Source organism: Giraffa tippelskirchi, chromosome 5, assembly GCF_054371585.1.
Source record: "Giraffa tippelskirchi isolate mGirTip1 chromosome 5, T2T-mGirTip1v1.2.pri, whole genome shotgun sequence".
Lineage (NCBI taxonomy): Eukaryota > Metazoa > Chordata > Mammalia > Artiodactyla > Giraffidae > Giraffa > Giraffa tippelskirchi.
The window spans coordinates 120,412,977-120,436,185 of record NC_137279.1 but is presented as its reverse complement, the minus strand read 5'-3'; the positions used below and the strand labels follow the sequence as shown (position 1 = coordinate 120,436,185).

At 37.9% G+C, this 23,209-nt stretch overlaps 1 protein-coding gene and 1 long non-coding RNA gene across 14 annotated transcripts in view; one reads left to right on the top strand and one right to left on the bottom strand.

Moving 5' to 3' along the window:
* LOC145507178 (uncharacterized) overlaps positions 1-13,075 on the top strand; it is a 127,902-nt gene extending 114,827 nt beyond the window's left edge. For 5 of the 13 annotated variants that reach the window (XR_014054663.1, XR_014054662.1, XR_014054661.1 and 2 more), the window contains 2 exons: positions 2,123-2,729; positions 12,190-13,075. Coding sequence is in view for 2 of the 13 variants with exons in the window: in XM_081493153.1 (XP_081349279.1) it covers positions 2,123-2,227 (105 nt within the window). In the remaining 11 variants the exon portion in view is untranslated. Of the gene's footprint in view, positions 1-2,122; positions 7,248-7,552; positions 7,665-12,189 lie in introns of those variants that run through there. The other 8 variants (XR_014054653.1, XR_014054667.1, XR_014054665.1 and 5 more) reach the window with 7 other exon arrangements.
* The window catches only part of LOC145507181 (uncharacterized), a 349,446-nt gene that overhangs the window by 208,620 nt on the left and 117,617 nt on the right, over positions 1-23,209 (bottom strand). The window lies entirely within an intron of this gene.

Below are 23,209 nucleotides of genomic sequence, written 5' to 3'. Positions count from 1 at the left end.
TTAAGCCCTTTTTTCCTCTCTTCCTCCCTCTCTCTCTTTCTCTCTGTTTTACTCTGATGCAGTTATATTTACCCAAAATTTGAAGATAATGGCCTATTTCAAAATTTAAGTGGCAACACAAATTAGAATGCGTCCTTTTGGTCTGTACAATCCATCTTCAGCAACTGTTCTACTTTTCTTTAGCCTTGGCAAGCTATGCAGAACAACATTTCCTTCTTTTCATTCTGATGCTGGGTGATTGTTTGGTGCTGATACGACATTGGCTTTTCCCATAATTTAGCTTAGAGTGTTTTACACTAGGGAGTTTCAGTGTGTTTAGATTGTAAAGCTTTTTCTGAACACTTTCGTAGCAGAACTCCATGTTCTAATAGCCCTAGCAAACTTGTTTTAACTACTTTTTCCCCTAGATTTTTGTTAAAAGTTGATTCTAGTTTAACTTTAATGGTTTACTGTCACTTTGCCCTGAAGATAAATTAAAACATGCAAAGAGATGGTCATTTCCTGTTTTATGTGTTGTTGTTCCTGTGTACAATGTTGGCCTGTTTTATTTAGGTATATGCTGTTCCATGAGGGTAAGCAACTTCCTGATTAGTCCTTAGGAGCAACTCCTGGAAAACTAATGTAATCCTACATGTCAGCCACATGTGTTATGCTGGATTGGGTCAAGGCTTATGTGACCATGTGTATGCATGTGCCTTTAATTATATAAGAGAATTATCACTTATCATAGTGTGGCTTAATATTATTATGTTACAGCAGCTTCCCAAATTCTTATTTCTTCTCTGATATGCATGATGAGCTGCCAAATAGGTTTTAAGATGTAGTTGTAGAAGAACTAGGTGGCCAATAGTAGGAGGTATTGGCTGAGACACAGATAGTTATTTCAGAAGATTATGTTTGCTTTAGTAATACATTGCTATGATGCTTGACTCTCAGGATATGATTTTCTGCCTTCTACAGAGGATTTTAGAAATAACTGCATTTCCAATACAAATATTAGACAAATGCTGTGTTCCTGTAAGCATAATGGTCCTTAAACTTTCCTATTCACATGCAGCCTAATAGAATTTTTTTAACTTTTTATTTTATATTGGAGTATAGTTGATTTAACAATGTTGTGATAGTTTCAGGTGTACAGCAAAGTGATTCAATTATATATATATGCATGTATCTATTTTTCAGATTCTTTTCCCATTTAGGCAGCTCAAAAGAATTTTGCAAAAGTATGTGTCCCTCTTACTCATTGTTACAGCTGAAAATTTTTATTATAAGTGCAAATAGTTACAGAGGGTATAATTTCTCTCAGGAAAATACTGTACTTAAAAATTAAAATATTGTATTCCTTTTTAATAGAAATTAATGTGATCTAAATACCATAGCAATTTAATATCCCTACCATCCATTTAAAAAGTAAATATTTCTGCTTTCTTTATAAGTATTTACATCATTTTTTCCCTTAAGCTTATGTTTCCATTCCAGCTTATCCATAAGATGTTATTCTAATATATGTTTATGCTTAAGTATCTTTTATTAATATTTCGACAAAAATATTTGTATAAATTGAACTTTAAAATTTTTAAAATTTCCCATGAACATGAGGTCCAAACATCTCTGCTACAAGTCACCAATATAATTACTATTAATATACAGTTGATTTTTAAAAGTTACATGATTTGACTTAACAGTAAGTATAATTTTATTAGAAATGCATCTCAATGAGATAAGTGTGAGGTGAATTAGGCTTTAAAACCTTTTTAAAATTGTGCTTACTATTGCTTTTGTTTGGGGGATTTTGTTTTGTTTTATAACTAGTTTGTGTATCTATTGATGAATAGTTACTGCTTTTTGCTAGAGTGAGATAGGTTTAGCATCAATAAAATTTCTAGATTTTATTTTTAGAGACACATTTCCTAAGAAGCCCAAGGCATATACCTAAATAGATAGCTCTGCAAAGACGGCTTTTTGTTTTTTAATTGAAAATTTACTTAACCTCTTTTCATTGCTTCTGAGTCATATGCCCTAAATTGCTCTGTATTTTGTTGGAAATAATTTGAAAATTTATCAGGGAAAAACTTAATGAGGATTCATACTTGACTATTATTTCCCACTGCTTTTCTTCTAGGATCTCTTAAGTGAGAAACTGAGATCTCAAAAAGTTCACCAAGACCTCCAGGATCCATCATCTTCCTCATCCTGTGTTCAGCTCCTGTTACTGCTGCTTCTCTGACCAGCCAGTCAGGAGGTGCCCAGCAGACAACATAGCCAAAGACTGGCTCCTCCAGTTGGAGAAATGACCTTACTTCTAGGTGACTCAGGGAGTGAAGGTCAAGCCCCAGATGAGCTGTTTCTACAGTGGAAGCCTATTATTCAAGTCTTATCTTCATCTGTAAATTGTGAATACTATTCATATCTACTTGATTCAAGGTTCAGTTGAAATGACACATGTGAAACTTCTTCCTGAAAACCATCTCAGCAAATGTATAAAATGCTGCGGAAGTATTAGCTATTCCATATGGAGGATATTTGAACCTCATCAGTCCCAACCCTCTGGTCTCTTTATCAAGTAAACTGTGTCTGCTGACAGAGCATGAATATTAAGAAACATACAAAAATGCAGCCCACCCGCTTGGAGCTACTGCTGCATCTTGTTCTCTAACCAGTTGGTTTCCTCGCAAAGATCTCATTAACCCACTGAGACCCTTCTTTGATGGGCATTTGGACACTGACAGGTACTTCTCTCAGCAGTCTCTCCTTAGATAGCCTTTAATGATTTTCCTCATATTCCACACATTATATAGTGTTAGGCAAGAAACGCTGCTAGCTTCTTCCTTGCTCTCTTACAGGCTGGGCTGATCTCAGACAACTGCTCAGTGAAAGGCTGATGGGACCAATATGTACCCTATCAGATATACAATGAAGAAGAGAATTTAGGTAAATAAACCTGTTCAGTAAATACAGTAGACAAGACTTCCCTGGTGGTACAGTGGATAGGAATCCCTTGTCAGTGCAGGGGACCCAGGTTTGATCCCTGGGTCGGGAAGATCCCCTGGAGAAGGAAATGGCAACCTGCTCTAGCAGTCTTGCCTGGGAAATCCCATGGACAGAGGACCCTGGGGCGCTACAGTCCATGGGGTTGCAAAAGAGCTAGACACGATGTAGTGACTAAACAACAAAAACAGCTCCAAATTAACTAGTACAATGCTAAGAATTTTACAGATGCTCAATTAATATTTGTTGATAAGACCACTAAACATCCTTGCTTTCCTCAAATCTTTGCACATTTGAGTTTGTCTGGGTTCTGAAGTTCATCTCAAAATATTTTCTCTGAATACAAGGAAACACATTGTGAGGTCTTTTGAAACTGAGAACTTGTCAACTTTTTTTTTCTTTACATCCATAGACTTCCTAGAACAACTTCTTCAAAAATCTATAGATAGCCTCTTTTACTTAAAAATTTTATTGTGAAAAAATATATATCACTTTAAATTTACCACTGTAACCATTTTTAAGTGCACAATTCAGTGGCATTAATTACATTTGCAATGTTTTGTCACTTTTTTTGTCAGCTGAATAGAATTCCTAATGTGTTTGTGACAGAGACGGATGAAGTGTTAGCTAAGAAACAATTGTAGTGAGCTTAAAGAACATTTCATAATCACAAAATACTTATCAGAGGACACAAATATATACAACATATGAATTGAGTAGGTCCTAAGTCCCATCCCATGGAGTTAGGAAAGCCCCGTAACTGTTGTGCAATGTGCGGCATCAGATCTTCATTGGAACAGGATTGTCTTATGTCAGGCCAACAAAAACTTGGCACTGATGCATAATTAATGAACTGGGAAATGGATTAATGAGATTTCTCTCTAATTAATGTTTCCCCAATATCTGGCATGAAAGCAAAGCTGCATTAATTAGAGTGGGTGTTGTGTGTGTGTGTATGTGTGATTGTTTGTGGATGTTGTGTGTCTGTGGTTATAGTCTGACATATTTCATTTGCAGTGTTTTTCCTTCCTGACTTTTATTCTCCTTCCTCATTTGCGTCCCCTCATCACTCCTTTTGTTCATCTCAGGACTGCCATTATGTTTTTGTATGTGGATAGGGGGAAGGAGTGACAGATTGAACAATTCCATTTTTAGATGGATGTCAGCATACATGAATTCATCAATATTTCATAATCTAGGCATTGAAAGCCCCTCCTTTTCTTAGAGCAAAGAGGACATTATGCTCTGTGTGTGCAGCTTAACTACCATTAATGTTAATTAAATCATGCAGGCAAAGCCCCTTTCTTGAGTTGATAACATGCTCTAGTGTACATCATTGTCAATTGTAAGTCAACTCTTAATCATCTTGGGTAGCAGGAGAGATAAATCCCCCTGCTGAGCAAAAGCACCTCATGCAGGGATTATTGGCCAACATTAGGATCTGAACTTAAAATTGTAATTCTTTCTTTTTCTTCGAACTTCTACTATTGTTAGTTAAGTCAAAAATTCCCCCAGGAAATGAACAAATACATGTGTGAGTGTGTGTGTGTTTATAAGCAGTGCATGGGGTGTGGGGAGAAAGCAGAGATAAAGGAAGATTGACGACTAAGAGGAAGAATACTTTTTTATTCATGTTTTAGGGCTACAAAAGTATTTAATTCATCTTTTCAAAATCTTGTATTTTAATAACATGTCTTCGCAGATATAAAAGATCTTCCATGTGTTCTGATAGTATAATGAAAGAGCCACTGCTGAAAAATTTACTCCTTACATGGGTAAATATTTCTTCACTCCACAGATATTCATGAAATGTCTTATGTGCCAGGTTGTGACTTGCTGCAAAGACAATTAAGACTAAGTTTTTGCTATCAAGGAGCTCCCTGATTAGTGGGAGAGATTGACACATAAACATGTGAGCAAGCAGTTAAGTTCGCTAGAGCTTAACTTCAAGCTAGAGAATGATGAAACGCACCTGGAAAGCTAGGGGAAGGCCAAATAGAAAGCCTTGAATTCCCCATTGCGCTAGTCAGGACAAGAACTGATGTCACTACAATGGTTTGAAATGCTGGAAGTGGTGTTCTCACTCTCAGATCAGTTTAGTGCAACCCATGGCTCTACCCAGGGCATTGAGGCTTCCTCCAGCATCTGCCCCATCTGTCAACAGACTGGAGAAGAGACAAGCGAGTTAGGCCTGGGCCTGCCTTGGGGTGACACACTTCACTTCTCCCCACGGTGATCACATGCCCCAGTTTACCCCTGAATTCCTAGGACAGCAATTAATAGTGTCCTCTTGCACCGTCAATAGTGTCCTGATTTGGGCAATACATTGTATGATCACCCTAATGTCTTCACCTCCATGGGCCAGAATTCAATCACATTGTCACACCTAACCTCAAGGGAGGCTGGGAAATCTATGTCAACAAGGGGAAAAGGCAATGAATTTTGGTGAATACAAGGCACTCCCTGATGTACATGTCAAAGCACTAAAGAGTTATCTTCTATATCCATTGCCTTTTAAACGTTTCCTCCTAAATACTGATATGTCTTTGAAACCTTTTTGCTTATCTTAAAAATTCATTTGAATTTTGCATCCTGCTCCATAATATATTTGTGTTTTTCTTTTTAATGAATCAATTAATTTTTGGCTGTGCTGGATCTTCATTGCTGCACCCTGGCTTTCTTTGGCTGCAAGCAGTGGGGGCGCCTCTCTAGTTGTGGTGGACAGATATCGCATTGTGATGGCTTCTCTTGTTGCAGAGCACAGGCTCTAGGTGCATGGGCTTCAGTAGTTGTAGCACTCTGACTCAGCAGTTGTGGCACATGGGCTCAGTTGCTCCGTGGCATGTGGGATCTTCCTGGGCCAGGAATTGAACCCATGTCTCCTGCATTAACAGGCAGATTGTTGTCCACTACGCCACCAGGGAAGTCTCCCATGTTTCTCCTAAAATAAGATTAATGTGCTTTCTTTCTTCAAAAATCTTCACAGATAAATAATGCTCCAGGAATAGCTGCCATAGTTAGTTGTTATTTTATTGACTCCTAGAAGAGCCATACACCACTGAGACACACACCACTGAACAGTCTTAGACAGAATGACCTGGACAGATTTTCATGTTAAAAAGAACCCTCTGACACCTCTGTTAGTGTAGATTCCCAGTGGCAGATCAGAGAGACCAATCCAGGTTTTTACAGTTATCTGGCTGAAAGATGATAAGCCATCTGATTTAGGTTACTGCTGGTAGGAATTGTAGATTAATTCAGCAGGACTGAACCAAGAAAGAATTTGACTATGTAAAAATTAAGTGCTTCACTAAAAACATAATAAAATTGTGATGCAAGGGGCAAACTGGGGAAAACATTTGTGACACCTGAATGATATGAAAGATAAGAGGGTTGATATTCCTAATATTCAAAGAGGTCTTATGACTCAATAAGATAAAAAACTTTCTAATAGAAAAAATGGATACAGCAATTTATCAAAGAATATAATTGCCCTACAAAATGTTAAAACTTCACTATCAAAAAGTGGAAATAAAAAGACAAGAGCTATTTTTCGTTACCAGATTAGTAAAGAAATTCTCATAATAGCACATATATATGTACAAGGTGGGGCTTCCCCAGTGGCTCAGCGGTAAAGACTCTGCCCGCAATGAAGGAGACACAGGAGGCGCAGGTTTGATCCCTGGGTGGAGAAGATCCCCTGGAGGAGGAAATGGCAACCCACTCCAGTATTCCTGCCTGGAGAATCTCATGGACAGAGGAACCTGATGGGCTGCAGTCCATGGTGTCGCGAAAGAGGCAGATACAACTGAAGCAACTACACATACACTGCATGTACAAGGTATTAGTATCAGTGCTGTCCTAACTGTCAAAATTGAAAAAAAATTTCCTTCAATGAAAGATTCGTTAAATAAATTATGACATATTCTTATCAATGGAACATTATACAACCATTAAAATGTGAAAAATATATTGTGTATATCTATGTTTATTGAAATAGAAAGACTTCTGTGACCTGTTAAGTAAAAACAGAATGTTTCCCAACTCCTTGTATAACATGCCTCACTTTCTATAAAATTGTATGTGTGTTCAGGAATGTGCATGTGTGTATATATAGAGATATCTGTAAGGCTGTTCCACAAAATATTAAAACAGTGCTTATTTCTAGGTAGTAGGGTAGGCAATGATTTTCAGTTTTTTTCTCTGCCTTTTTGTATTGTTTTTAAATTTAAAAATATATATTATTGTTTTATAAGTGAGTAAAACTTTATTCTTTTGGGGGGGAAAAATAGCAGGTATTTTATCCCTTGTAGTAAAAAATGAGGATGGCTTGATAATGAGTTGTATATGGAGAGTGAAGGAGATGTCTTAGCTAAGGAGCACATCCAGCTTTCTCATCCCTGTCATTCTCTGGTACCGGATGAAAGGCAACCTCCTCTTAGTTACCGTTTTTCCCCATTGTCATTCCTTCTTCTGTGTAACTTCTCAGCTCAGATTCTGCCCCACCTAACTCTGTATGCTGGTCACATTGTTAACACTTCTAAAATTATTTGTTTTATTTTAGGATACTCTCTTCATCTACTTTCCATAACTGAGTAGCAGAAGATTAGAAACGACAGATATCACCGGAAATGACTGGCCTAAATATTCTCAGGTCTTCCCTGGTGGCTCAGATGGTAAATAATCTTCCTGCAATGCAGGAGACCCAGTGTCAATCCCTGGGTCAGAAAGATCCCCTGGAGAAGGGAATGGCTACCCACTCTCGTATTCTTGCCTGGAGAATTCCATGGATAGAGGAGCCTGGTGGGCTACAGTCCATGGCGTCCCAGAGAGTCGGACATGCCTGAATGAGCATGCAAGTGCATAAAAAACAAAAAAATAAAAAATGTATTGAGGATCCCAGTTTGGCATCATTGAAGATGGGTGTGTGAATACCGAACTTTAGTAGGGGCCCACTCCTGCGTGGCTCTGTTTCATACTATTCAAAGTAGTGGTAAGACCTATGAATAGGGTAACCCAGTGGGTTGCAAAGTTTGGTAAGGAGCCGGAAAGAGTTCATTGTTAACTGGATTATTGCTGGAGCAGGAGGTTGAGTTGTGAAAACAATGGCCAATCTTGGTTAACAATTTAGGAGGAATTGCCAACTCTTTCTTTTTCTGTATTGCAGTTTTGCCTTGCAAACAAATTTATTTAAAAGCCGAGTTTTGCAGACACAAGCCTAAATGCTGTCTATGTAAATGTACACGTTAAACATAGACACTCTTCATGGTCAAGAAACATCAAAGATTGAAGTCTAGATGGGTCAGCTTCTTGAATCTTATTCTCTAGGGCCACCACACCCCAGACAGTCTGCCTTTCTTGTTGTCACTGAGATCTTTGCCATTTGAGGCTGATTCATCCCAGCCTTCAAGGGCCAGGGCATTTCTTAGTATGCATTGAACTCAGGCCAAGCTATTGTTTCACACTATTATTGTTTAAAAGACAACGTGTACTAGAAATGTGAAACAGGAAATGTCTATCTGACCTTATTACCGGAGAAGAAATTTTCCAGAGTTCATACACTGATGTAGTTATTTTCATATTTTTTAAAACTGTTTAGTGGTCAAATCTTTGGAAGAATTAATCATCTTTGCGATCATGGGCACAGCATAAAGCTTATTGTTGTTATTTAGTCACTAAGTCATGTCTGACTCTTTTGCGATCCCATGGACTGGAGCCTGCCAGATTCCTCTGTCCATCGGATTCCTCAGGCAAGAATACTGGAGTGGGTTGCCATTTCCTTCTCCAGGGGATCTTTCTGACCCAGGAATTGAACCTACGTCTCCTGCATTGCATACATATTTTTTTTTTTTTTTTTTTCACCACTGAGCCGCCTGGGAAGCCCATAAAGCTTATCACTCTTTTAAAGGAATAGAACACTGTAAATTCCACAATAAGGTTTCATATTATTTTCAAATTAGTTTTTAAGATTTTTTTTTCTCAGTTTGTGTGTGTTTGTGAAGCAAATGTATTTGAATGTGTTAATTTTTATTTTCTTTGGAAGGTCCTTATACAGAAACTTTTTCTCCATCTTCAAAGTTGATGACACATGCCCCATTCCCTTCTGTTCCAGGACTGTTTTGTACAATTTCCTGTAAACAGCAGTAGGCAACTTCAGTTTATTCTGGCTGATTGGTTCACTATTCTTGCAGTACTTACAATGGACATTTCTCAAGACAGCTAATCTCTTTTTTATTTTGGTCCTATTCTCATCAGCACCAATCCAGTGCTTTGAAATGACCTGAAATGCTGTACTCTTTGAAGGGATGATGATTAAACCTTAAACTGGGTCCAGGGATGAGATGAGGAAGAAAAAGCCCTCATAAATCTGGTACTTTTTTATCCTGAGAAGTGAAAAGCAATAAGCATTACTCTATAAAGAAAGGAAACGATAATTACAAGCTTTTTCCCTGACGACTGTACTCTGTCTTTGGTTTAAAGCAAAGCAGAAGCCAATCAATTATTCAGTCCTCTTGTATATTTAAGGGTAGAATTTGATTTTATATATATGACATCAAGAAGTAGAGATCTTAATTCAGGTATGACCATGTCTTTTCTTCTCTTTCATTTATTATAAGTAGTTTCATATTGTTGTTTTATATCAGTTTGTATCCATGATCTTTTTTCATCCTGTGTGTTATGCATCTGATAAACTCCATTTCATCCCATTTCTTTCAGTTTTTTCTTCTATAGACAATTTTGCAGAATCCCAGGAATTTTTTTTCTCCAGCTAAAATGCTACCACCTGTAGCATTATGTCTAATGTCAATTTGAACTTCTTTATTCTAGCATACGCTGTGCAAGTTGAATTCTTAAGTGTAGCTATAGAAAATGAATGATTGGTGTTTAGCCAAGCTCAGTCTATGTCTTTGCATGACCAAAAATAATTAGGTGAAAGTAAAAATTTCAATTAGCTATTGTTTTGTCTGTCTAGTCCCCCAAAATTTACATGAATATTTTGGGAAATTTTCTTAAGTTGAATTCACTGAGTGTATATATTTTATGTGTGTTGATGGCTAACTTTTTATTATGTAGCTATATAGTCAAAAGTTTTCAGTGAGAAAGAGTTTCAATTTTTAAAAAAACAGCCATTTCAGAAACAAATGAGGTCAATGGGTGTCTTGTTTTAGGGAGGGTTGGGAGGACACTGGAGTAAGAGGAAGTCCTATGTCAGAGGGCTCTTTGCACATTTTCCTGAACCACCTCAGCTGAGTGCACATGTCATCTGTTATTTTAACTGATTGTAGTAGCTGCATTTTGCCTTTTCTCATATTACATTGTGAAATCAATAACGTATAAGTATAGCAAATCTTTATATTCCCCAGTGTCCTCTCCCTTCTCCCCAATCTCCTAACAGATTCCTTTTCATCCTTTCTTAAGACCTCAAAAGCTGCCAGATTATTGTTAAAAAGCTAAACACATTTTGAAAGACTACTTACCATTAGCCAGAGGGGAGGTCCTGAGTCATCCAAATGTTCTCTAGCTGGAAAAGGAGCATGAAAAAATTTTCTGCCCACCTCTGTATATGCTGTAGCATCCAGGTAAATCAGAGAAACACATTTATGACACCCAGTGAAGAAATGAAAGGGTAAATAAAATGCAATGTATTTCTGTGCCTTCATTTTCAAAGGATACAGGGACTTCATTTTTCTTCTCTTCTTCCAGCTTGTGTATTTCAGTTTTGTACTGAATTGTTCCTTGGATTCATAAAATATTAAAGGACTATATAAAGAAAGACTAGAAATCAAAGGCAAGTCACCTAACACAGCCTCTGTTAGGTGCATTCATAAAGCTGGCTCTATCAAAGAACAGTGTTAAATTAATAAGCACTGGTTTCTCACCATGTTCTAATTTTATACTAAATGCAGTGATTGCAAGAACAGTGAACAGGAAACATTTAAGGATTTTGTCTGGGCAAATATTGACCTTAAGATTCTGATCTCTGACAAAGTCAAGCATATTCTGTGGAAAATTGTGAAGTAAAATTTTGAAAATAAAGGGCAACTTAAGTGTTTAAATATTTATGAATTGTTTTAATATTTTAGAGGAAAAACGTCATGTTATTTATTTTTCAGAATAGGATATGATTACCATACCAAAATCCACAGAATGTGAGAAAGTAAAGGGAAAGTATCAAGAAAGAATCAATTGTTTTTATTCCAAAGATATAGGTAATAAATGTGGATATATTCATAAAATATACATAGAAGGATATATAAGGAACTAGAAACTGGTTGCCTTTGAGGAAAAGAATTGAAGACCTAACAGTCAGGGAAACTTTGTACAATTTACACTATTATATTTTAGTTTTTTTCTTTGTACAGGTATAGCTTTTTAAAAAAGAAGAATAAGGCTTTACAAATACAAATATTTTACTGTAAGTTTCTATTTCTATAAAATTAAAAGTAGGTGCCTGATGAGTAGATTTTGTTACCAAAACAAACTTGAATTTGCTTGCCTGTAACAAAGCAAAACCAATTTACTGACACCAAGTCCTGTTGAAGGAAAACACAGCATTTATTTGCAAGGTGCTAAGCAAGAAGAGGGCTTCCTTGGTGGCTCAGATGGCAAAGAATCTGCACACAATGCAGGAGACCCAAGTTTGATCCCTGGGTCAGAAAGATCCCCTGGAGAAGGAAAAGGCAACACACTCCAGTATTCTTGCCTTGAGAATTCCATGGACAGAGGAGCCTGGTGGGCTACAGTGCGTGAGGTTGCAGAGTTGGACATGACTGAACGACTAATACCAACTAACACTAAAGCTAGGAGAACAGGCAGTTCATATTCAGAAGACATGACATCCCCGATGGCTTTCAGGGAAGTTTTTAAAGGCAACATTTAGGGTGAGGGTGCATGACTTTCTTCTGATTGATTGGTGGTGAGGTACCAGGGTGATGTTTCAGGGATATTAATCAACTTTCTGGTTCCAGTCAGGCTGGGTTCTACATGCTTGTGGTCAGCATGTGGTTACTGTCCTCTACCTGTGTTGGGAGGGTGAGAGTGTCTTAGTTTCTGCAGAACTACTCAAAGATATGCATCAGATTCTTATGTATACTCCTTGAGGAGAAACTAGGATTCTGTTTTATTGCTGAACCATTATTATTACTTTTCTTGCTTAACTGCTTTTCCTTCATTTCTGTCTCACCTCACTTCCCTTGTTAGTAACTGCTTGGGTCTGCTTCTTGGAACCCAAGGAAGGCCTAGAAGACTAAAGCCTTTTTCTACAGACAAGAAACAGGGGACACAGAGGGACTTTTGTATCCTGGAGGGCACTGCAGGGCCCTTCTCAGTTTTGATCCCCCCTTGTGGCTCAGCTGGTAAAGAAGTCGCCTGCAATGCGGGAGACCTGGGTTCGATCCCTGGGTTGGGAAGATCCCCTGGAGAAGGGAAAGGCTACCAACTCCAGTATTCCGGCCTGGAGAATTCAATGGACTGTATAGTGCATGGAGTCGCAAAGAGTTGGACACGACTGAGCGACTTTCACTTTCACTTTTCTTTGATACTCCTCAGTCCTGAGGGGCATAGGAATGGGACTAGAAAGGGTATAATGTTTTAGATGGAGAGGTTAATCATAAACTCCATAGAGGAACTCGGTTTTATGGAGACTCAGTTTCAATTCTACCCTATATCCATAAAGAGATCAAACTAGTCAATCCTACAATAAATAAACCCCAAATATTCATTGGAAGGACTGATGCTGAAACTGAAGCTCCAATACTTTGGCCACCTGATGCGAAGAGTCGACTCAAGACAAAAGGAGAAGGGGACGACAGAAGATGAGATGGTTAAATAGCGTCACAAACTCAATGGACATGAATTTGAGCAAACTGTAGGAGATAGGGAAGGACAGGGGAGCCTGGTGTGCTTCATGACTTTGTTGAAACGAGTCAGACAAACTTAGTGACTGAACAGCAACATAACCATGCTATCCCTTGTTTTGTTTACCTGGTAACATTTGCTGGTTTGTAAACTCTTCAGAATTCCCCAAAGATTTTCGCTAGCTCTTCTGGTTTTCTTGCCTTACTTAATAAATGATTATCATACTAAACTGCAGTGTTTTTTTTTTTCCTCCCTAATACCACACACAAAAAATACAAAGTCAGCTGATACAAAGCTTTAGTAGTTCCCAAGGAAGGTCTATTTGCTACTTCAACCCTTTTCTTTCCTTCATATTGGGCCAAGCTGTAACAGAATTATAAAGCTCGGGCTTTCAGAACAGAGACAATTCTGATACTCTTGTGTTTCTCTTGATAGCCATGCAGAGCTCCGTCAACATTTTGTTTGATGTTACCCTCCTCTTATCCCACGGGGCCCAAGACAAGGTTCAGTAGCTGGGTATGAGGGTAAATAAAAGCACCACTTGAAGGTGAATGGAAGGTGTGGATAGGAAGTGGGCCTACAGGGTATTAGGAGATTTGTCCGTCACACTTTACCACAAATCCTCCTGTGCTAGTAAAGAATCTGCCTTCAATTCAGGTGACCCAAATTCAATCCCTGGATTGGGACGATCCCCTGGAAAAGGAAATGGCAAACCACTCCAGTATTTTTGCCTGGAAAATTCCATGGACAGAGAAGCCTGGTGGTCAACAGTCCGTGTCACAAAGAGTCGGACATGATTGAACAACTAAAACTTCACTTCACTTCTCCTCTGCTAAGGTGTATCACTGCTTTTCGTGCAAAAAGACAACCAGATAAGAAAAACAAACAAATTTCTCTCTTAGTATTTGGTGTATTGGACTTATAGACATACCTTGGTTCTCCTTTTTTGTTAATTCTCAGAGCGCTGAATTTTTCCCAATGGGAGTTATTTGAAATTAACAATATTTCTTCAAAATTGGTTCATCAAACCATTTTATATCAAAAAGGGCTTCATATATAGTGACCAGGTGGGAGTTGACTGACAGCTGAAATGATGAACAACCCTATTCAGTTCTCCCTATTGTGCCTGCTAGAGAATAAGAAACCTTAACCATCAAGGAGAGAGGAACTTCATTTACCTTTCTGCATTCTCCCTTCCAAGCTAGTATTTAACCTCAGGAAAGTGAAAGTGAAGCCACTCAGTCGAGTCCGACTCTTTGCGACCCCATGGACTGTAGCCTACCAGGCTCCTCCGTCCATGGGATTTTCCAGGCTAGAGTACTGGAGTGGGTTGCCATTTCCTTCTCCAGAGGATCTTCCCGACCCAGGGATCGAACCTGGATCTCCCACATTGTAGGCAGACGTTTTATCATCTGAGCCACCAGGGAAGTCAACCTCAGGAGAGAATTACTTTTACGTGACTGTTTAATATTTAATTGACAGTGTAACATGGCCTTGTCATATTTAAAGGCAATGTAACACAGTGGTTAAGAATGAAGACTTGGCGTGAGACAGACCTAAATTCAAATTCTGGCTCTGCCATTTACCAAACATGAGGTGCTGGGAAAGTTACTTAACCTCTTTAATCATCAGTCTGTTCATTTGTAAACTACATTTTGTTGCAAGGAGTTATTCTTTTTTAAACATATAAAGTATATAGCACAAACCTATAATATAAAGGGAATTTAGTAAACAGTTATCGTTATAATTCCTAAAAGATTCTTTACACTTAGCAACCATATAGAAATATCAAGGCAAGTATGTAAGAACTGACACCAGGCCATCTCCCACACCTCTCCCCTGGCCCTCATTCCTGAACCCACTCCTCTCAGCAAACCAGCATTCCATGGACACTGCACTTGATGAAATAACCAATGACATTCAGATTGCTAAATGCAGTGGCCAGTTTTCAGCACTCATTTCAGGTAATCAAGATGCATTTGAAATAGATAATCTTGCGTTTCACTGACAGCTCTTTCTCATTTTTCTAATTTCTAAACATTGGACTGCTCCAGAGTTCAGTCCTCTGACCTTTTCTCTGTCCATAATTGCTCCCCTAATAACTTCATCCAACCTTGCAGCTGGCATATCACATATAAGCTACTGATCCCACATTTTTATCTCCAGTCCAGGCCTTCTGCCTGAACTCCTGATTTGTAGGTACAAGTGACTGCTTGATCTCTACCTGGATATCTTAAACACTATCTCAAACTCAGCATATTTAAAATGGAATTCTCCAGTCTTTTCACAATCTGTTGTTCTTAAAGCCTTCCGCATTTCAGTAAATGACAACTCCCTCATTCAGTTGCTCAGCTACAAGCTTTGGAGTCACTCTTGACTCCTCTTCTCCTTTCTCACACTCATACCCAAACGGTCAAGAAATCCTCTTGACTTAACCTTCAAAATATCTCCAGAACTAACCATATATCAACACTTTCTCTTCTGTAAGTCTGGCCTCTCCCACATTTCATTGTGATTATTGTTGAAAATTTCTGAACCAGTCTTCTTTCTTCCACCATCGCATCTCCAGACTTCTGCTCTCTGAGAGCAAACAACATGATTTAACTATAATATAATTTACACCCTGTCAATCTTCTGCTCGTGGACTTCCCTGGTGGCTCAAACAGTAAAGCATCTGCCTACAATGTGGGAGACCTGGGCTCAATCCCTGGGTAGGGAAGATCTCCTGGAGAAGGAAATGGCAACCCACCCCAATATGCTTGAGTGGAAAATCCCATGGACAGAGGAGCCTGGTAGGCTACAGTCCATGAGGTCGCAGAGAGTTGGACACGACTGAGCGACTTCACTCACTCAATCTTCTGCTTATGCTCCACTGACTTCTAGCATCACCTAGAATGAAAGGCAGGCAAACCCTATACTATACAATATGTCTTCATTTCCTGTACTCTCTGCCTTGCCCCCTGCTGCAGCCACACTGCTCTCCTTGTTTTTCCTTGAATATGCTAGATACCCTCTCAGATGAGGGTTTCTGCATTTATGTCTCTTCCTAGAATGCTCTTCTGTTGGATATTAACATGTCCAGTGCCTCATGTCCTTTAAGTCTTTGTTCAAATGTCTTTTCCAGTGTAGTTATTCTACCAACTTATTTAAATTTACAGTTTCTCTTTGCTTTGTGCCTTGGCTCCCTTCTTGCTTTATTTTTCTTCATAGTACTTCCACCATTAAAATTATTATATATTTTACTTATTTCTTTTGTTTATTTTCTGTCTTTTCCACCTAAATGTAGTCTGTAAAGTGAGGGATTATTTTATGACTTGTTTACTGCTATATCTCCTGTGCAGCATCTGACATTCAATAGGTACTACTAAATAAAACTAAATCACTACTTAATAAATATTTGTTTTAATGCATGAGGGAATAAACACGTTTGAGAAAATGTATTTCCTGCCATATATGATATAAAAGCATACTGTGCAGGGATCTGAATTCTGATTTTGACTGGGCGTTCCATGAACTGTGTCTCCACTGTGGACTAGTAGTTCCACCTCTGAGCCTTATTTTCCTAATCTTTAAAACCTATTTAAAAAATAAGATTATCTCAGGGAGTGCAGTCCCCCGTTTGCACAAAAAAAAATTTAATTCCTTCTTATTCCCTACTGCCCCAATATACTCACAATCAAAGATTTATGTCAATCTTACTTCAGGAAAATTAGATTCCCTATGGAACAGCTTTTTTCTTTTTAACTGTCACTGAAATAAATTGCCAGTTAGGTAAATACTATATTTAGAGATGGGAGGCATTAAAGAGACCTTAGCAGAATTAGGATCCACCGTATTTTAGGATGTATGAAAAAGAAAGGGAAAGAGATGTTAGATGCCTCTCTTTCTGTCCTTGCCCTCATATTAGAGTTCAAGTTAAGGAACAAGAAATGAAAAGGATTTTGCATTTTTCTTGTTTAGTCAGGCTCATGTGGTTTGCATAGTCATAATACAATTCAAATGACCATTTTTGAAGTTTTAATATTCAGTGCCCTTTGTCCTAGCTAGGCAAAATAAATAGCTGATGTTTTGTACTTTGTAAATACATTGCAGTGTGGAAACCACGGAGTGTCCTAGAGCTTTTAACTATTTTAAAGGTATATTTATTGAACTGTTGGATAGGTTTCAAGGATTTAAAAAAATTTTTACATCCATAAGGATGATAAGACAACATAGTAAAATCATATTGGTTCAATTTCCCTGATTCTATTTTCTAACGACTAATTTTAAGGTTTATCTTCTGTGCTGGTTACTTTTTAATAAATTCCCAATGGATTCTTTTAATTTGGCTAATGTATAACTTGATCAGGTCCTGAATTGGCATTTACTTAAGAAAGGCTGCCTTGAAAAATAGTGCAAATAATTTGTGCAAGTTGAGCTTGGAAAAGCAGAATCTTTAAAATATTAAGCAAAACATACTTTAGAAGTGACTCGTCACATACAAATATTTCACATATTGAGATATTTTAAAGCCCATGTTAAAGGGATTCTAGTTCTAGATCTGCTTTCCTTACATTTCAATCCAAAAAGCATCTTCAGTGTAAGCTCTTGACTGGTCTGTCTCATGTTGTTTCATACATCTCTCCTGAGCTTGGCATTTATCCTTTTTGCCCCTCCTGTCCTTTACCACTAAGTTTGCCATCCTCACAAAGCTTCCTTGTATTTGTGTTCCTGCACAAGTTTGTTTGTAAGTTGATGACCCATTCCTGCCCTATACAGTATATATTGAGAGAGAGAGAGAGCAATATAGAATCTCCCCACTCCTTCCCAGTGGGGCACTCTAAAAGGTTTCCAGATATGAGAGTGAGATAACCATTTCTGCATGGTGGTATAATATCTAGCCTGTCTGGGGCCAGAGAGAGCAATGTGAGAAGGTATAAAAACATGTATGGTAGCATAGATGTGCAAGAAATAGTTGAGTGTTTAAATGACATACTGCTATTTCACAGATTTGCAATATATTTTATTCTACCAGTAAGGAAATTGAATAGTCCAGGCATTAGTATTTTCATCGTTAACTTTGTAACACAGCAAAAAGAAGTATCTGACAGTTTGTGACACAACAATAAAGTAAGAAAACCCAAAAGCAATCTTTCAGAGCTCATCATCAGGTGATCATCTCTCCCTCAACTTCTCTCGCATCTCCCCGGAACAATAATACAACAAAACATTTGCATTTCATTGGCATCTATATGCCAACCTCTACTTTCTCTCCACTCATCTTCCTGACCCTGTCAGTCTGGTTGGGTGCCGTTCCCATACATTCCCATAGTACTCTGTTCTTACCTCTCTCTTAGAATGTATGACACCATTTTCGAGTTTACAGTCCCTTATCTACAACTCCAAAATCCGAAAAGCTCTGAAAACCAAAAGTTTATTTTAAAATTGTTGCCAAAACATATTAACAGCAAAATCATAATGTTGTTCTGCTAGGGAAGTGTTGCTGTATTTGTTTATTGGGAGGCTGTCCCAGGCTCCATCAGAAGCCATTTCTGGTTATATGTAAGTATTGTCTTACCTTCCTAAAAAATCCACAAATAGTGTTGTTTCTGAGACACTTGTGACCCAGATTCTTTGGATAAAGACACACGGAGCTGCATGTTGCCTGATTGCTAGTCTGTGTCCCCTACCAGAGGGTGAGGTCTCTGGCGTCAGCCCTGATTCCTCACACCTGCCTGGCATGTTAGTGGGTCTCAACAAATGTTGAACCAATGATTAAGCAAATATTCACTATCGATTTAGCATATTTAAATGTATCAACTTTCTCTGCTATATTTTATTTATTTATCTATTTACATATTCATTCATCCATTCATTCATTCACAGAGGACAGAAAGCTTTATTCATTCACACTGCTCCAGAGAAAAGGAGGATCACTTGAATATGCTGTCCTCTTGGGCTTCTGCCAATTCTCTCTGAATGCATTTCAGCTCACCCTGCTTCTCTTTCTCCTCAGCTGCTACCCTCTCCTCTCCTGCCCAGTGTTTCAGGTAGACTTGGCTTCACAGATCAAGCCCAGGAGCAGAGCAGAGTAGTGGCCGACCTTGATGAGGAAGAGACCTGCATTGGCGGCACCGTCTTGTCTGTGCTCTGTTCTTATTTTTTAAAAGTTACTATTTTGAAAAAGAAGAGTGAGAACTAACAGTCCTTTTTGAAAATTTCTTTTTTTAACTGAAAACAAATATTTTGTCAGATTCAAAAACCCGCAACAGAATCAAGAATAATATCATGTTCCTGAGTTTTTAGATTTGTGTTTAATTACCTAGATAAGACTAATGTTATGAATACCAGTGATGCAAAGGTCAAAGGAAACAACTTTCTTTAAAATGTTATGGCAATCTTACTAGTTAAAAAGTTGAAAAAATGATCATAATGTCAGCAAGGATATAGTGAAATAGACATTCTCAAACAATGGTAGCAGGAGTATGGGTTGTTAGAGTCTATCTAGAAAGCACTTTACAATAAAAATCAAGAAGGTTAAGTTTACATCAGGTCTTCCCTGGTGGTTCAATGATAATGAATCTGCCTGCCATTGCAGGAGACCTGGGTTCGATCTCTGGTCCAGGAAGATCCCACATGCTGCAGAGCTACTAAACCTGGGTGCCACAACTATTGAGCCTGTGCTCTAGAGTCCGAGAGCCTTAATTATTGAGCCCATGTGCTGCAACTACTGAAGTCTGCATGCCTAGAGACTGTGCTCCGCAACATGAGAAGGCACCTCAGTGAGGAGCCTGCACTTTACAACAAAAAGTAGTCCCCGCTCCTCGCTGCAACCAGAGAAAACCCTGTGTAGCAAGGAAGACCCAGCATAGCCAAAAAAGAAAGTTTACATCCACAGTAGAATGAAGGATAATATTTAGCGCATATTATTTAAGAAATTTTGTGTTCTTAAGGCGTGTCAGATTTGTTACTTCTTTAGGAGGTTTCAAAATGTGTTTCTTCTTCCGAAAGCAGCCAATATTTAGTTTTATAAGGCCTGCTCTGTTAATATTTTTTATATGAAAAGCTTTTAAGACTGTTTTGTTTAAACATTCTTTTAGAAAGTTAGAGTTCCTATTCCATCTTGTCTTAACACATTGTGTAAGTATGTGATAGGATAGTTTATAAAGGTCTCATAGATAATATGCCTTGTTGGTTTTGGCTAATAATTATATTAATACAGTACATAGTAATTTTTGAACAGTTTATCAAAACAGTGTGGACAATGCTTAGTAAACTCCACATTATATTAAACAAAGTACATATAGAAAAACAAAAGGCACTCTATGTACCCTAAAAATGAAGCGTTTTAATATGGAAATTAGAGGCGTCCACAATCATTGGAAGGACTGAGAAAGATAAGGGAAATTGGTCCAGTTGGTGGTTGGCTTCAAGAAAACTTTCTTGGAAGATTTTGTGGCTCTCAAGAGCTTCCTGGAAGTTCCCACAAGCTATGTAAACTTGGAGCACCAAATCAAGTAATTTACCAGCAAGCACCATTAGCTATCTCAGTTGTCTATGGGACCAAAGAAGGTAATTTGCAGGAACTCATCCAGAAGCTACTGTGAAGTTTATGTCCACTGTCAGCCCACACATCTATCTGTCATTGCCCTTGGAGAGTAATAGCTTCTGTTCCTTGCCATTCCAATGTCACATAAGTGCCTGTAGCTGGCAGACTCTAACCAGAACCACCTAGGAAGGGGAATTCTGGGAGCAATGCTTCTCAGTTTCTCCTCTGAGATTCACAGATCACAGGGAAAAGTTTGATGCCAAATAGACAAGTCATGTTTGTTTTGGTGTTGATGACAACCGCGTGACTATTTTTTTTTTTTTACTAACTTTCTATGCTGTCAGTATTGATTCAATCACATTCACTGTTACTACTTGACTGAGACCCAGAAATCTCTCAGCAAGCAAGTAAGCAAAATTACAATTGAATTCATCCTTTACTGTTTGATTTTTTTTTTCAGTATTCAAATGTTTTATTATAGTTGATTTTTTAAAATCAATATCCCAACTATGACAATACAGTTTATTTGATTAATATGTCTTGGGTGTTCATTGGAAGGATTGATGTTGAAGCTGAAACTCCAATACTTTGGCCACCTCATGCGAAGAGTTGACTCATTGGAAAAGACCCTAATGCTGGGAAGGATTGGGGGCAGGAGGAGAAGGGGATGACAGAGGATGAGATGGTTGGATGGCATCACCGACTCAATGGACATGGGTTTGGGTAGACTCCGGGAGTTGGTGATGGACAGAGAGGCCTGGCGTGCTGCAATTCATGGGGTCACAAAGAGTCGGACATGACTGAGCGACTGAACTGAACTGAACTGAACTAGGTAGAGTATATAATTTATTATTTAAGCTAGGAAACTTTTAATACTGAAAGGAAATTTCCATTAACAATTATACTGGTACAACAAGCATAAACCTGGATTGTCAAGGACAAATGGAGAGATTTGGTCACTCTTTTTTTTTAAATTGAGGTATAGTTTATTTATAATATTAGTTTCATGTGTACAAAATAATGATTCAAAACTTATATAGGTTATATTCTATTTAAAGTTGTTATATTGACTATATTCCCAACACAACATACAATTGAATTTATCTTTGATCCATCATGCTGCCTGTTCAGGATTATTACTACTTGATTCTTTGTTCCAAAAAGCTGAGGCGCAAGAAGCTGAAACAATACATTTAATATTACCATTTATCTTCTTGTGTAAGACGAAATACAAATAAGAAAGCAAGATTTTCACTGATATATTTTCTAGAAGGAATTTTTCTATCCAGGACTTGTACTTAGAAAAGAAACTCAAATAGTCTTCATTGTCAACTGTTCAGCTCAATTCAGTCAGTTCAGTCGCTCAGTCGTGTCCGACTCTTTGCTACCTCATGAATCGCAGCACGCCAGGCCTCCCTGTCCATCACCAACTCCCGGAGTTTACCCAAACCCATGTCCATCGAGTCGGTGATGCCATCCAACCATCTCATCCTCTGTCGTCCCCTTCTCCTCCTGCCCCCAATCCTTCCCAGCATCAGGGTCTTTTCCAATGAGTCAACTCTTCGCATGAGGTGGCCAAAGTATTGGAGTTTCAGCTTCAACATCAGTCCTTCCAATGAACACCCAGGACTGATCTCCTTTAGGATGGACTGGTTGAATTTCTTGCAGTCCAAGGGACTCTCAAGAGTCTTCTCCAACACCACAGTTAGAAAGCATCAATTCTTTGGCACTCAGATTTCTTCACCATCCAACTCTCACATCCATACATGACTACTGGAAAAACCATAGCCTTGACTAGACAGACCTTTGTTGACAAAGTAATGTCTCTGCTTTTAAATACGCTATCTAGGTTGGTCATAATCTTCCTTCCAAGGAAAAGATTTTTGGCAAGGTTTTAATGTAAATTTGCAACCTCCATGTACTCAATCTCAAATTTAGTAACATAAAATTTTTTTTAATGTATTTTGAATACTTAGTGTTTTTCTAATTCTTTCAGCTTTATACATGTTTAATTTTGGCTCAAAGATAACATATACATTGTACATGAGTTTGTAGCTTTTTCTATATTTTGAGGAAATTTTGAGAGACTAAAATTCTGCTTTATAAAACAAACTCTCAAGATATGAATAATACCAAAGAAAGCCTTTCCATAAAACACTCATTAATTAAATGAATAACTGAATAAACTGACAAAAATTTTACTAAAATTGGAAGGTCAGTGCACAAATACTATTAAAATGATTAGAATTATGATATAATAGAACATCTATAATTCTACTTTGCATTATAATTTGTAATTTTATAAGTATTTTTTGCCCAAAAAAGGTATAATATTGTTCTTTATATTATCTAAGTCACTCTCTCCCGATATTCAATTTATTGAATATGTTGTCATTTTATTTCACCTGATAAATTTTATCTGATGTAAATTAAAAAGTTTAACTATTTTTTATCCATTTACAAGTTATTAGTAATTGTGTATAAAAATAAGTTTTCCCAATCATCATTAATTATTCTGGCATTTTACTCCTGAAGCAATGAATATCCATTGTATTTCAAATAACATTGAAGTAGATATTAACCAGCAAGGCAGCAAGCTGGAGTGAATAAAATGGACTAAGGAAATAGGCTTAAGGAAAAGAGATATTGGCTACAACTCTATTGCCATTATTTAAACAAGAATTAGTGAGATCCTCAACTAGGAAAGAGACCGAAGAAATGGAAAGAAGTGACAATTGCAAAATGTAACAGGGAGGGTTATGGTTGGATGGCATCACCAACAGGATGGACTTGAGTTTGAGTAGGTGCTGGGAGTTGGTGATGGACAGGGGAGCC